This window comes from Sinocyclocheilus rhinocerous, unplaced genomic scaffold (genome assembly GCF_001515625.1).
Source record: "Sinocyclocheilus rhinocerous isolate Xijiao unplaced genomic scaffold, SAMN03320098_v1.1 scaffold72, whole genome shotgun sequence".
Lineage (NCBI taxonomy): Eukaryota > Metazoa > Chordata > Actinopteri > Cypriniformes > Cyprinidae > Sinocyclocheilus > Sinocyclocheilus rhinocerous.
Window position 1 is genome coordinate 490146 of NW_015628351.1, and position 14454 is coordinate 504599.

Here is a 14454-nt window from a genome sequence, read left to right on the forward strand (position 1 = left end):
TAATATAATATAATATAATATAATATAATATAATAATACACAATTGTATCAATTGCTGGATTTTTGCTGGAATTTTTATTATTTTTTATATTATAAAAAGAAATCAAATTAACATATTATTTTATCCATCCATATTTTCTCCAAACTGCTTATCATCTGTAAGGTCGCTGGGTATTATATTATATTATATTATATTATATTATATTATAAAATCCAAAAGCTGACAAATGTTGTGAATTTGTCTAGTCCTACTTACCAGTTTTTTAATTTCTTCTGTTCAATATTTAATTTAGATGTGGATGTTTCTCTGCTAACTCTCTGTTCTCTCTGTTTCCTGTTCCATAGAGTATGCTCTTAACTGCACCATCATGGGCTGCCAGTACAACTGTTCAGTGACGCTGTCGGGTCCAAAGTGCTACTGCAGGAATGGCTATGAGGTGGGAGAAGATGGAAAGAGATGCAAAGGTGAGCTTTGAATGACTTTGATTTTGTAATTAAGTGATGACTGAATAAGTATTGAATGGGAAACATGTGGCTTTCTCTGTGTCAGACTTTAACGAGTGTGCAGTGTATGGGACTTGCAGTCAGACATGCACAAACACAGATGGCTCCTACACCTGCAGCTGTGTGGAGGGCTACTTGCCTCAACCAGACAACCGTTCCTGCAAGGCCAAGAATGGTAGGAAATGAACATAGTTTCTGCTGATCCTTTTTTGTCTTGCTAGCTGTGTGGTCAAATCCTTTTTGTTTTGTAAGGACCATGTTTTCCCTTCTATGTTTAAGACCCTGTAGATCGGCATCCGTACCTCTTCATAGCCAACTCACAGAACATCCAAGCCACCTCTCTAAGTGGAGCCAATCCCATCTCCATCAACACAAAGCAGACCACTGCTATGGACTTTATCTACACCCAGGAGACCGTGTGCTGGATCCACATGGGAGACTCCCCCGCAGCCACCCAACTCAAGTGTGCCAACTTCCCCAATGCCAAGAGCTTCACGGAGGAGAAGACCATCAACATCTCCCTCAGCCTGCACCGTCAGTACCATGTTCTTACTTGTGTGTTTTACATGAATGTCAGTTGTCGGTTTGGGCCAAAAAACATGAACTTATGAATTTATTTGTTAGGGCCTTCATGGTTTACAAGAAATAATTAGATGAGCTTCCTGGTTTGGGTTGAACCTGTGATTACAGATTTGTGCTACCAAATTAATAGTTTATCCAGAGGCAGAAGTTGTCATAATTTACAAAACCTCATTTGAGGCCCTTATGACTTACTACTACCATTCAAAAGTTTTAAATTTTTTAAGGAAGTCAAGGTTGCATTTATTGGATCAAAAATACTATAAAACATTAATATTAAAATTATTACAAAATAAAAATTACAAGTTATTGACCCGAAACTTTAGAAACGGTTGTGTAATTTCTTCAGAAGGAAAAATTGAGTTTTTTTGCTGGTTGCTCTTTTCCATGTAGTTACAGTAATTGGAAACACATTCAAACTGCCAAAACAATTCATTAAAGGGGTCATGAACTGAGAAATCTAAATTCCTTTGATCTTCTGACAAGTTTCAGAACTTAAAATGCCCCTATTATGGGTAATGAAAGGTTCATATTTTGGTTTTGGGAGTCCCCAACAACAGGTTGACAGGCATGCAAGGTCAAAAAACACTTTCATTGTCTTATAATATGCATTTATTTTTACCTTACTTGCTCGACGATTCCCAAATGATTCGCTGAACGATTCATTTTTCCAAACCCCTCCTTTGCGTGACGCTAATCTGCAGTGTTTGGTCCGATTGGTCTCATTTTCATTTCATTTTCATTTCGAGTTTTTCCTTCCATTTTAAAAAAAATCTCAGTCCACATGAAAACGCAAATGCATGCTATGAAGCACTATCAAGAGAATGCCAAACCAACAGGTGGCTATATAATCTCAACCGTAAAGCCGTGTTGGCCAATCAGAAGCCTGAAAAAGTTTCCAGTAGGCAGAGATAACAGTGCATGCTCCGACGTCACAAGCCAAAATCTCTGGTTTCGCTGTCTACACGATAACACTGCAACTGGAGTTTTTGAAAATCTTCACCCTGGCAGGAGTTTTCAAAAATGTTTCATGGTTTCAGTGACCTGGTGCAGCGTTTGCGTGTGGACGAACAGCCAAACCGTGTAGAAAAAGCTACGGTTTTGAAAATAACCGCGTTCGTGTGGACAGGGCCTGTGATGCCTGATAAAGTAACGTTTGTGAGCTGCTGCTTTGTGTACAGCGTTACCGGGGAAACCACTATTTTTACCGACCTAGTGGCAAAGAATGAATTTGCATTTTCATTTTGCATTTTCATTCAGACCAACTTCACTTAGAGCTGTTACACACTTTAAAACTTTCTCATTAGTCTAAAAACTGCTTGCATCGAAGGCAAGTTGTGGAATGTACCACTCTATGTAATAGTGTGGATAAACACCGCCTCCACAGAAGAAGATCAGCACCTGCTTCTACATCGCTGCCTGTTTAGCCCTGCCCTCGATTTGCATGTGTAGAAGGTAAATGACGAGAGAGGCAAATGCAGAGTTTACAATCTGCCACGCCTATTCAAAAACAAAGGCAGTTCGTGACCCTTAAAAAAAAACAAAAAACGTGAGAGTATCCTGAAGTAGTCTATGACTCTTGTTCTGTATACCAAGTGATTGTGTGAGGATCAGACCAAGATGACCCAAGATGACACAGACCCAATCTGATTAATTAATGGATCGTTCAAACCAGTTTTGTTACCTGAATTAAGCAATTAATTGACAAGATCTGATATATATATATATATATTAGTGGTGTCAAAATTAGCGCGTCAGGCGATAATTTTTTTCAGTTTAACGCGTTAAAAATATTTAACGCAATTAACGCAGGGGCGGGGCTAGGGTTGGTCACCCCACTCACAACTGCTGCTTCTGTCACTTTTTCTCTTGACAAGAAGTGCATTTATTCAGTCACAGAACGACTGAGAATGGGAGACGTTTCAGATGTGTGCTCCACTTCACTTCAGAGCCAGGCGTGAGCCACATGAGCAAATGGTATTGTGCTCGCAGCGCGTGCTCTTCAGTTGCATGCACAAAGGCGCCGGCGCGCGCTGTAGCCTGTATCCTTTCATATCAAAGCGTGAAATAAACTCTGTGCATGCAATGTCGTGGTCAGTTAAGTCATGAAGTTACCAAAAAAGGTGTATTTTCTTGGCCGATTCCGATTTCTGATTTTTTTTTTGTGTGTGTGTGTGACCTGCCAATACCGATTTTTGCCGATTCCAATTTTTTTTCTAAGAACTATAATTGACAGTATATATAAACAAAAATCTATACTTTTTTCAATGCAAAAATATATTTACATAATAATAATGTATTAAACATTACAGTTCCCCCAATCTGGACTAGGTTACAGATATCGCGTTGATATTTGGGTTATCTTGGCCGTGCAATGCTGCGTACCTAAATCATATATTATAATATTTTTTTCTACAGCACTATATGCATCTATAACTTTCTATGAGTGCTGTTGTGCTTATTTGTTTTGATTAATGCACGAGTTTCTCTTACAAACTCACTCAGGCTGCGCAAACCTCATCTGGCACAACATAAATACATTATCAGACTGACCGGCCGGTCACCGATCTGGGCCGATCATGCGGAAAACTGGCTAATTCCGGTCCCTAGCCAGTCGATTGGTGAATCTAATATTTAACAATTGTTACATTGTCCAATTCTTGATTGAACTGATACCAATCGTTACCTATGCCCATTTCATGAACGAATCATTCTTTTGAGTCTTTGATGAATTGGTTGATCTGTTTGGCAAAACTAGTCTGAATGATTTGTTCACTGACTCATTGATTCAGTGATCCAGTTGCGGTATTTTTCTTACACAAAGCAATCATATAGATTCAGAAAAAGGATGCTAAACATGGTCATTTGCATACAGGAGTCTTAAAGGTACGGTAGCAAGGTTCAAAATGGCCCCATTAGAGAGACATAAATTCTCAGAATGCTTTGTCACTGTCTTTTGACATTGATCTTTGATGTTCTCAAAGACAGCAGATCTCTTCTGTTCTGCTTCACTGTAGGTTTAATGCTGCTAGCACCTACGTCACCAATTATGTAGCTTCAGGTCTTTTACAAAACCAGCCGCAAAACTTCCTCAAAGAGGTCATAAATCAAAGCATCCTTGTTCAATTACACCGTGTCCAGAGGCCCTACGCCACCAGGGCTGAGATAATTATATGTTATCAAAGTTCTGATCTCTCTCTAACTGGACCTATAAATCAACAGCCTCTGCTCTTCAGTGTGTATAGGACAACTGTTATTACAGCCACATCCCTAATGACTCTATGTGGCCGTTTTGCAGGAAAGGCAGGAGGAATGGAAGGACAGTAGATGGATGAGTCTTTTTAATGAGCCTATATGCTGCAGATATTCGGTTTATGTGATGCTGGGGGTGCTGTGCAGTAATGGTGCTGCATTGACTTATATGGCCCAGTTTCTCACAGGGGGGAGTGATTTATAACTGTTGCATGCCGGGCAAATGAGCACTCCAGATGTGCCCCATGACCGCTCTCCCCTGTAAAAAGCCTGAAAACAGAGCAGGATGCACACACAAACTCATCATCAGTGTGTGAGGAGGGGCAGTGGGTGAGTGGGCGTCCCCACTGTGGCTGATGAACTTGGGTAGTGCATATCAGTTCTCTCTTAGTCATGCTTGAGGGTGTCACGACACTTCATTGGCTCAGGACGTCCTTGCTGCTGGTTGTGTAATAGTTGTCCTGCAGTTTTTTAGAATGGCCCACATTTAGTCCAGATGTATCTGAGCTCTAGAGTCTGCTGGTGTCTTCAGTCAGTCATGAAGTGTGACTGATGTGTCTTCCTGTATATATTTCTGGTGTTTTCGCTTGCTTTCACTGAGATTTGCTGCACTTTAGAAATTGCATACTTTTTTTTTTCTCACTAAAATGCTTTCTAGAAAAAATTATAAGGATAGATGGTAGCACAAAAGGATGCTTATAGTGACACAAAATTAGTCCAATGCTAATGTCAGGTGCAAATCAGCTGTTTGTATATTTTGTGTGTTTGTTTGTACTTTGTACAAACATTCTTTTGTTTATCCTTCTGTTTGTTCAGTCATTGCTTGTCATACAAATTTTAACTGTGTGTGTGTGTGTGTGTGTCTTTGTTTGCACATTTTTTTTTTTCCATCCACTTGTTTGTCAGTCATTGCTATACATGTTTGTTTAGCTTGTACCTTTCTAAATGTATTTGTAGCTTGTAAGTTTTCTAAATGCAAGTTTTGTTTGTTATGCTTTAGTTGTTTGTTTGATTCGGTCATTTATTGTTTGTGTAACATATGTTAGTTTAATTTGTACATTTGTTTGCTCTATACGTTATCGAATTTCATTTGGTATATTATTATTGGTTGACCAATATGTTTTTTTTTTGGCCAATGTCAATAGCAGGGTGGCTGATGGCCGATATAAAACCATTGGTACACACATTATAAATAATAAGTAAATAATACATGCTGCAATTAAAAATATATTTATTTTACATAATATTTACTAAATCAGAATTTTTAAAAAATTAAAAAAGAATTAATATAAACAATAATTTGATTTAAAAAATATTAATATATTAAAAATACATATATGTATATAAAATAAGATTTATGCTTTAGATGAGAACATCTTGGTTCTGTAATAATGAAATTATTAAAAATATGACTAAAAAGGAAGTAAACACTGTAACCAACAGGCTAATCCAATAGGTCTTTGTGTACTGGGAAGGAAATTATTAGTCCAAAATGTCAGGTGCAAATCAGCTGTTTGTATATTTTGTGTGTTTGTTTGTACTTTGTACAAACATTCTTTTGTTTATCCTTCCGTTTGTTCAGTCATTGCTTGTCATACAAATTTTAACTTTGTGTGTGTGTGTGTGTCTTTGTTTGCACATTTTTTTTTTTCCATCCACTTGTTTGTCAGTCATTGCTATACATGTTTGTTTAGCTTGTACATTTCTAAATGTATTTGTAGCTTGTAAGTTTTCTAAATGCAAGTTTTGTAGTTTATGCTTTAGTTGTTTGTTTGATTTGGTCATTTATTGTTTGTGTAACATATGTTAGTTTAATTTGTACATTTGTTTGCTCTATACGTTATCGAATTTCATTTGGTATATTATTATTGGTTGACCAATATGTTTTTTTTTTGGCCAATGTCAATAGCAGGGTGGCTGATGGCCGATATAAAACCGTTGGTACACACATTATAAATAATAAGTAAATAATACATGGTGCAATTAAAAATATATTTATTTTACATAATATTTACTAAATCAGAATTTTTAAAAAATTAAAAAAGAATTAATATAAACAATAATTTGATTTAAAAAATATTAATATATTAAAAATACATATATGTATATAAAATAAGATTTATGCTTTAGATGAGAACATCTTGGTTCTGTAATAATGAAATTATTAAAAATATGACTAAAAAGGAAGTAAACACTGTAACCAACAGGCTAATCCAATAGGTCTTTGTGTACTGGGAACTATATTTCCTCTTATGAAGACCTGCTTACACAATTTTTATGTAGAGAACACTGTAAATATGACATAGCGACCAATGCGATTTACCACCAAAAAAGGCCAAATATTGGCCGATATAATGGTCTTGCTGATATATAGGACTTCCACTGACCATTTTTAAATATACGGTTTTTATGACATTATATTACAGGGATAGTTCACCCAAAAATCTAAATTCTGTCATTAATTACTCACCCTCATGTCGTTCCAAACCCGTAAGACCTTTGTTCATCTTCGGAACACAAATTAAGATTTTTTGATAAATCCGAGAGCTTTCTGACCCTCCATAAACAGCAACGCAACTGACATGTTCAAGGCCCAGACATGTAGTAAGGACATCAATAAAATAGTCCATGTGACATCAGTGGTTCAATCTTAAATTTATGAAGTGTGGTGAATTGTCTGAATGCGCGTCAAAGACTGACATGGAAGAGAGGAATTTGAACATCTTTGGGTTTGGAACGACATGAATTATTAATGTAATTAAGGGCAGAAATTAAATTTTTAGGTGAAGTATACCTTTAAGTGGCTTGACAGTTCATTTCATTTTGTAGGATTATTTGCATAATCTTCGTTTATTATTGGCATTATTATATGCATTATTTTAGCAAACATTGTAACAGGATAATTATTTTCCTGTTACTTGATGCATCAATGTTTCATATTCCATGCATCTGAGAAGTACCCTAGCTCTGGCCTTGTTGAAAGAGTTGTCCATTCATAAGAATCCCACCAGCGTGTCCCAGGCCTCAAAGACACTCAGCGCTTTGTTCTCCTGACCCTTCTTAAATCTCTTGTGTTTCTGTCACTGATATAGTTAAGCTTCACTTTACTGGTAGCTGTAACCTTGTCTTATCTATCATAGTTACACTTGATATATTCCTAATCACATGCCTATATCAGTTTCCGCTTACAGTAATTTAGATCTTGTGAGTAATTTGAAATCTAAGTAGTCTTTACTTTCCCTTCTCCTTTTCCCTTGTGTTACTCCTTTCAAAATCATCTGCAGTTTCTGCCATATTTTCACAACAAATCCAGGTTCATAACCATATGTGGTACCTTTTGCCTTTACTGAGATGTAGTTACAAATGATTAGTTACAGATTTTCTTACCACGTATCGTTTCATACTTTTCCTCTGAAGAAAGGAGGGGGTGAAGAAAGATGAGTAACTGGTCGTTTTAGCAGATTTGTACAGGATTAGAATGTCAGGATGAAATGCCCTCTGGAATAACATGTCTTTTACAATTTTGCGCAACAGGTACTGTGGATGTTTGTTTTGCGGAGGGGAAGGGGTTAGTGTGGCCTGGAGGTAGTTTTACATTTCCCGGCAGAGCTTCTGTTTACCGGACTTTGTAGAAATGTGTGAGAACAGTTTGTGTCTGGTTTGCACAAGCTCGCTGCGCTGGGTTGCACAACAAGGATATATTCCTATGTCTGAGGATCATTAGTGGATGCCTGCAGAAACCCTACCCCAAATCAGTAACAGGAAGTACGGGGGCAGCTGTTGCAACACCAAGCATCATGGGATGCACCGCAGACCAGCCTGCACAGCTGGAGCTCTGCATGGCCCGCACAGAAAGAGTCTTGTTATAGAAGAGAAAGAGAAACTTAGTATTCACTGAATTACCATTTCAAACTCTTTTCCCAGAATTGAGGATATCTGTATGGCCAAGTCCAGCCTCCCTGTGCAGGGAAAAGGTGTGGTAATGGAGAACGTGTGTAGATGGTTGAGGCATGGAGGTTTTTTACCATAGTGTTTGTAGAGTTTCTGCTGTCAGTTTTTTTTTTTTTTGCTTGCTGTCTTTTTAATTGTGTTGATGCATAAAAGTGGAAAAAACACTCTCTGAGTGAATAATCATCTTGTGACAGTGAGTCAGAGTTGGGCTGATACGCACACACACAAATGCATACATACATATGCAGAGACATGCATAAAACCCATTGGGCCATATTCATAAAACACAAGCAGAACGAGTTTCTGCGGAAATCATTTGTACAGTAGTTCTTATGTAACTGTTGCATTTAATTCAATCTGACATTTTAAGTCAGAATGGATTAACAATTGATTGATTTAGATAAATATCTTCTGCTTGAGTTTTGTGTGTGGGGTACTTTATGAATTTTGCTTGTACTGTCAGTTCATTTTCATACAGTTAAACTTTGTAAAGTTTAGGGCTTTTATTTGGTTGATCTATTTATACAATACCATTCTTTTTTTTCAAGAAATACCTTTATTCAGCAAGGATGCATGAAATTGCTCAAAAGTGACAGTAAATACATCAAATCAGTATATTAAAAAATTTGAATTAGAATTTTTGAAGGATCATGCTGAAAATTCAGCTTTGCCATCACAGGAAACAAATAACATTTTAAAATAGGTATTTTACATTGTTATAATTTTTCACAATAATAATGTTTTACTGTGTTTTCAAATAAGTGCAACCTTGGGAAGCATAAGTAGGGCCCTATGAAATCCGTTATATTTTCATCCATTCCATTTCTATCTCCCAAAATATGTTTTATTATTTTCCAAATTCCGTTCTTTCCGTTTTCATTTTTCTGGATTTTTTTCCCCCTTTAAACTTCCCCCCTTTAAAAAATCATTAATTGATTTTTATAAAATATTATTTTATTTATTTATTCAGAAATACTGTGTTGTGTATTTGTTTTCCTGTTAAATAAATTCTGGTAAATAATTTCTCTGCTAAATATTCCTTTAAAATAGTTTTTTAGTAGTAGTAAAAGTTTATTAGTAGTAGTAGTACTATCATTACGTTAAACAATATATTTCTGCAATTCTGGTAAATAATTTCTCTGCTAAATATTCCTTTAAAATAGTTTTTTAGTAGTAGTAAAAGTTAATTAGTAGTAGTAGTACTATCATTACGTTAAACAATATATTTCTGTCACAGTTTCTTCAAGTTAAACCAAACTTTTATTTTGACTGGTTGTGGTGAAGACCTTTATGACGATAGTTTTTCTCAAAATAAACGGTAAAATGCTCATTAAGTGACTCTCAGAGCAGTTCTAGTAATTGCTCTGTGTGCTCATGTACTCATATATTGAAGCGGCAGATGCCGAAAACACCACTAGCGTTAGGCGTGCTTTAGTATGTGTAGTAATTCATTCACAAAGAGATGCGCAGAACATGCATGATTCATATTTAAATAGTATTTTTACGTCTTAATATTCACAGACACTAGTCCATATTGTGTTTTGATTTAAATCTACTGTCCTACTTTTGATTTACTCTTCCCTAATTTGACAAATTCCATGACATTTCACGTTATTCAGTAAATTCCATTTTTGGAATTTGGACTGGATTCTGCAATTCCATCCTCGTTTTCCGCCATGCGGAAATCATAGGGTGCTACATAAGATACTTCTTTCAGAAACTTTATTCAGGTGCACAAACTTTTTTTTTTAAACACTATTATAGCTAAGCTATGAATAGCAGAATCTTGTACCAGTGAGATTTCAAAGCACATTAATAACAGCAGTGTGGTTGGTGTTGATGTGTCTAACTATTGTCTTGTTTTCTTGGTTCTCCTTTGATAGTAGCCTGATAATGGGGCTATGTTTAAGTACACTGACAGATGCAATCACATTGTAGCTCTTAAAGCTTTTTTGTAGCTCTTGTTTTCAGTTTCCTCTTTTCCAGTCCTCCCAAGTTTTGCGGTGCAGCATCTTTCTGCTGAGTCAGACAGAAGCTGCAGTTATGACTGACTAAAAATAAAGCAAACTCTGAAAAAACATCTCTCCCTCTCTTTCCCCCCCCTGTATTCCTCCTCACTCTCTTCCTGTCTTGCTTCTCTCTCACAAACTCAGATGTGGAGCAGATGGCTATTGACTGGCTGACAGGAAACTTCTACTTTGTGGATGATGTGGACGACCGCATTTTTGTGTGCAGTAAAGATGGCTTAACCTGTGTCATCCTGCTGGACCTGGAGCTCTATAACCCTAAAGGAATCGCACTGGACCCAGCCATGGGGTGAGACCCCAAGACCATTATTCCTTAATTCTTGTCTGGACAAACAATATCCAACAATGTCCCTCATGCCACTTTTAGTTCTCTGCAGATGTATCTCAACCATGCCTTTTTGTGACTGACTTCAAAGTCATGTCAAGATTTTGCATCGTACCACAGTATCAGTTCCTACAAGTGTCCATGATTCCTTTTTTTCCCTGTAATGATAGCATATTCACTTCTTCAACTTGCTGTAATTTTGAGATAATAAAATGAATTTGGATTAATTTCCCATAGCTTGTTCAACTCATACTAAAAATAAATATAATAAAAAATGTAAAATAAAGAAAAAAGTTATTGTTTTATGCATTTATTACAATGTTTAAATTATATACATTTTTTTTTTTTTTACTTTTATTTTGGTAACATTATTATCATAGCAAATTAAGCACATTTATGCCCTAAACCTTTAATACTATGATGTGGGGAAAAAAAATCTCAATCATATTACTGCAAAGAAAGCATAAAAATGAAATATTATTTAATTGTAAAGTAATTAAGTCTGGGTAGTATTTGTTATATTTATTTATAATAATTTATTGTTATATATATGATTTTGAGGGTTAAATATTATTAAATAAATAACTGAGTCTGGATAGGATGACTCTAAATAGAATAATCTAGAATAAAGAGTGTTATAAAACTGCAAAAAACAAATAAACATCCAGATGCATTGTAATAGTAAAAATTGAGAAATGTTCACACAGAACAAAATCCCAATTGTTCTAAATATGAAAGTTCATCATGTGTGAAAATAATACAGTTTATTTATTAATTTATTACTTTTGCAGTTAATTGTATATCGTAAAGTTCTTCTTTTTTTCTTTTCCAGGAAAGTGTTCTTCACAGACTACGGCCAAATCCCGAAGGTAGAGCGCTGTGATATGGACGGCCAGAACCGCACCAAACTGGTAGACAGTAAAATCGTCTTCCCTCACGGCATCACTCTGGACTTGGTCAGCAAGCTGGTGTACTGGGCTGACGCTTACCTGGATTACATTGAGGTGGTGGACTACGAAGGCAAGAACCGGCACACCATCATTCAGGGATTGCTGGTACGCGTGAAGTGTCACATGCACATTTGTGGATGCCAAACACGTACATGCTGTTAGAGATTTGTTTGTTTGGAGCCATGAACTCTATCTCAGGATTTCACTTGCATTGACGTCATCACTCTTGAATTTCTGGAACTGAGAACATCACATGATCAGCAAGACTGAAAGATCAGCATTAGCTCATCCAAAACCTGCTGTAGCAGTGCAAACTGAGCATTGTGCAAGTCAACAGTGTCACTCTTTTTTTTTTTTTTGCTTCTTAGAACATTCAGTCCTTTAGTTTACATTCAGCGTATTGCAAAAATAAACACTGGATTGTTCAAACTTGCACTGTTCAAAATCAATATCTGATGTTGCAATACTTTTGCATAGGGATGCACATTATATAACAGTAACATCAGTTAAGTTATTCTTTAAAAATAATTATAATGTAATAACAAATCAAAATGATCTCAGACTGTACATCTAAATTGTTGTGATGCCTAAATTCACTTGTAGCATTTAAAATAATTGATTTTTAATGTTTTGTTTCTGTTTGTTTTGATTTATTTAGTTACAGAAAATAGTATGTGTCATTGGTTCTCAACCAGCAAACTTCCAAGCGGACCTTAAAAGTCACATCTGTATTTTCAGTTATTGCTGGGATCATGCCAGAATCCAGTCTCTCTTAAACATATTTTATTAAATTGTGCTGGTTTAAGTTCTCTTAGGAAATTATTACTCCACACAGACTCTTTTTTTTAACCGAGTCAACCCTGAATCCATTTTACAGTTTTTATCTAAAGCAATCATTAAAAACTGGATATAGTGTTTTAAATCACTCTTTTATACTTTTTCTTATTTTAATTCACCTCCTCAACAGCCGTTTTTTTTTTTTTTTTTTAGAGCCGAGAATCTCAGTGTCTTTGAAAACTGGGAAATATGAGGAAGTCTCATTAGTGTGAATTTTAGAACTGTAAAAGTCATGTAAATTGAGTAAATAGGTAATTGAAATTGAGTTAGACACGGATCCTTGATGTGGACAAGGTGAGGCCTTTAAGTCAAAGAGGTTGATAACCACTTGTATAGGTGATCATTCTCACCAATATATTGATCTATCATTTAACACAGTGCATCAGATGGCAAACAGTGTATACTCTGTCACACACTTTATTCACAGTGGCTCTATTTTTATGCTTTTTTTTCTTTGTTTTGGCAGATTGAACATCTCTATGGTCTAACAGTGTTTGAAAACTATCTGTATGCCACCAACTCTGACAATGCCAACATGCAGCCCAAAACCAGTGTGATCAGAGTCAACCGATTCAACAGTTCTGACTTCCAGGTGGTGACACGCGTAGATAAGGGTGGCGCCCTTCACGTTTACCACCAGAGACGTCAACCTGCAGGTACGACTGTGGGATTTAGTTTTAAAATGTTTCTAAATGTAAAGTTCAGCAAGTGCTCAAGCATTTTAATTGTAAGGCAGCATGACTCAGTACTATTCATTGTGGTTTCCCCACTGGTCCCTTATGTTAAAATTAGGCTTTTGTATTTGTTCTTACAGTCCGCAGTCACGCATGTGCTCCGGATCAGTTTGGGAAGCCAGGCGGCTGCTCTGATATCTGCCTGCTGGGTAACAGTCACAAGAGCCGAACCTGCCGCTGCCGTTCTGGTTTTAGCCTGGGCAGTGATGGAAAGTCCTGCAAGAGTGTGTAAAATCTCAATCCAGCCTGCTCAACCAGTTTCAAACAGTGTTACACAACAGCATTCCCTATTATAGGGTTTTCTTGCATATAATATATCACGTTTTTTCTCCTCAGAACCAGAGCATGAGCTCTTCTTAGCCTGGGCAGTGATGGAAAGTCCTGCAAGAGTGTGTAAAATCTCAATCCAGCCTGCTCAACCAGTTTCAAACAGTGTTACACAACAGCATTCCCTATTATAGGGTTTTCTTGCATATAATATATCACGTTTTTTCTCCTCAGAACCAGAGCATGAGCTCTTCCTGGTGTACGGTAAAGGCCGGCCTGGTGTCATCCGTGGTATGGACATGCATGCCAGGGTGTATGACGAGCACATCATCCCCATCGAGAACCTGAATAACCCAAGAGCCCTGGACTTCCACACTGAGACCGAATTCATCTATTTCGCTGATGCCACCAGCTACATCATCGGCCGCCAGAAGATTGATGGCACTGAGAGAGACATCATAGTGAAGGATGGTGAGTGCAGAATGATGCTGGGATGGATTTTGTTGGAGTGACATTGAAGGTGGATTAATTAGATGGACAACTCCTGTAAAGAATTGTTAAGCTCTTAGGTGCTACTTAATACCCGGTGGCAACCACCAAAAATTGTCTGGTCAGAACAATAAAGTTATGTCAGTTGGAGGAGTTAGCAGCACACACCACTCGCAGACCACTCGTTTCAGAATTTGAACAGCTTACTTGAGTGTGGTTCTAGAAATAAAAACTACAATAATCAAGTATAAGTTTACATTAAAGAACATCCAGTGGTGTATAAAGTACCTGAAAGCCATACTCGAGTAAAAGTACAGATATCTTACCAGAAAATGACTGGTAGAAGTTGAAGTCACCGTTTAAAATATTACTTGAGTAAAGGTCTTAAAGTATGTGATATTTATTGTACTTAAGTATGAAAAGTATTTTTTTAATCTTAAATGTACTTAAGTATTGAAAGTAAAAGTACAAGTAAATGCAAAATGGAAAAGAAGCAAATATATACAAAAATGTTCATACACAGCTTGAGTAGCAAGATT

At 36.6% G+C, this 14454-nt stretch overlaps 1 protein-coding gene across 1 annotated transcript in view; it reads left to right on the forward strand.

The window, feature by feature from the left end:
* Positions 1–14454, forward strand: part of LOC107737663 (low-density lipoprotein receptor-related protein 1-like) — a 130317-nt gene that overhangs the window by 55381 nt on the left and 60482 nt on the right. The window contains exons 4-11 of the mRNA XM_016549255.1: positions 346–465; positions 551–679; positions 784–1038; positions 10440–10602; positions 11471–11693; positions 12892–13081; positions 13240–13383; positions 13661–13897. Of these exons, the coding sequence (XP_016404741.1) occupies positions 346–465; positions 551–679; positions 784–1038; positions 10440–10602; positions 11471–11693; positions 12892–13081; positions 13240–13383; positions 13661–13897 (1461 nt within the window). The remainder of the gene's footprint in view (positions 1–345; positions 466–550; positions 680–783; positions 1039–10439; positions 10603–11470; positions 11694–12891; positions 13082–13239; positions 13384–13660; positions 13898–14454) is intronic.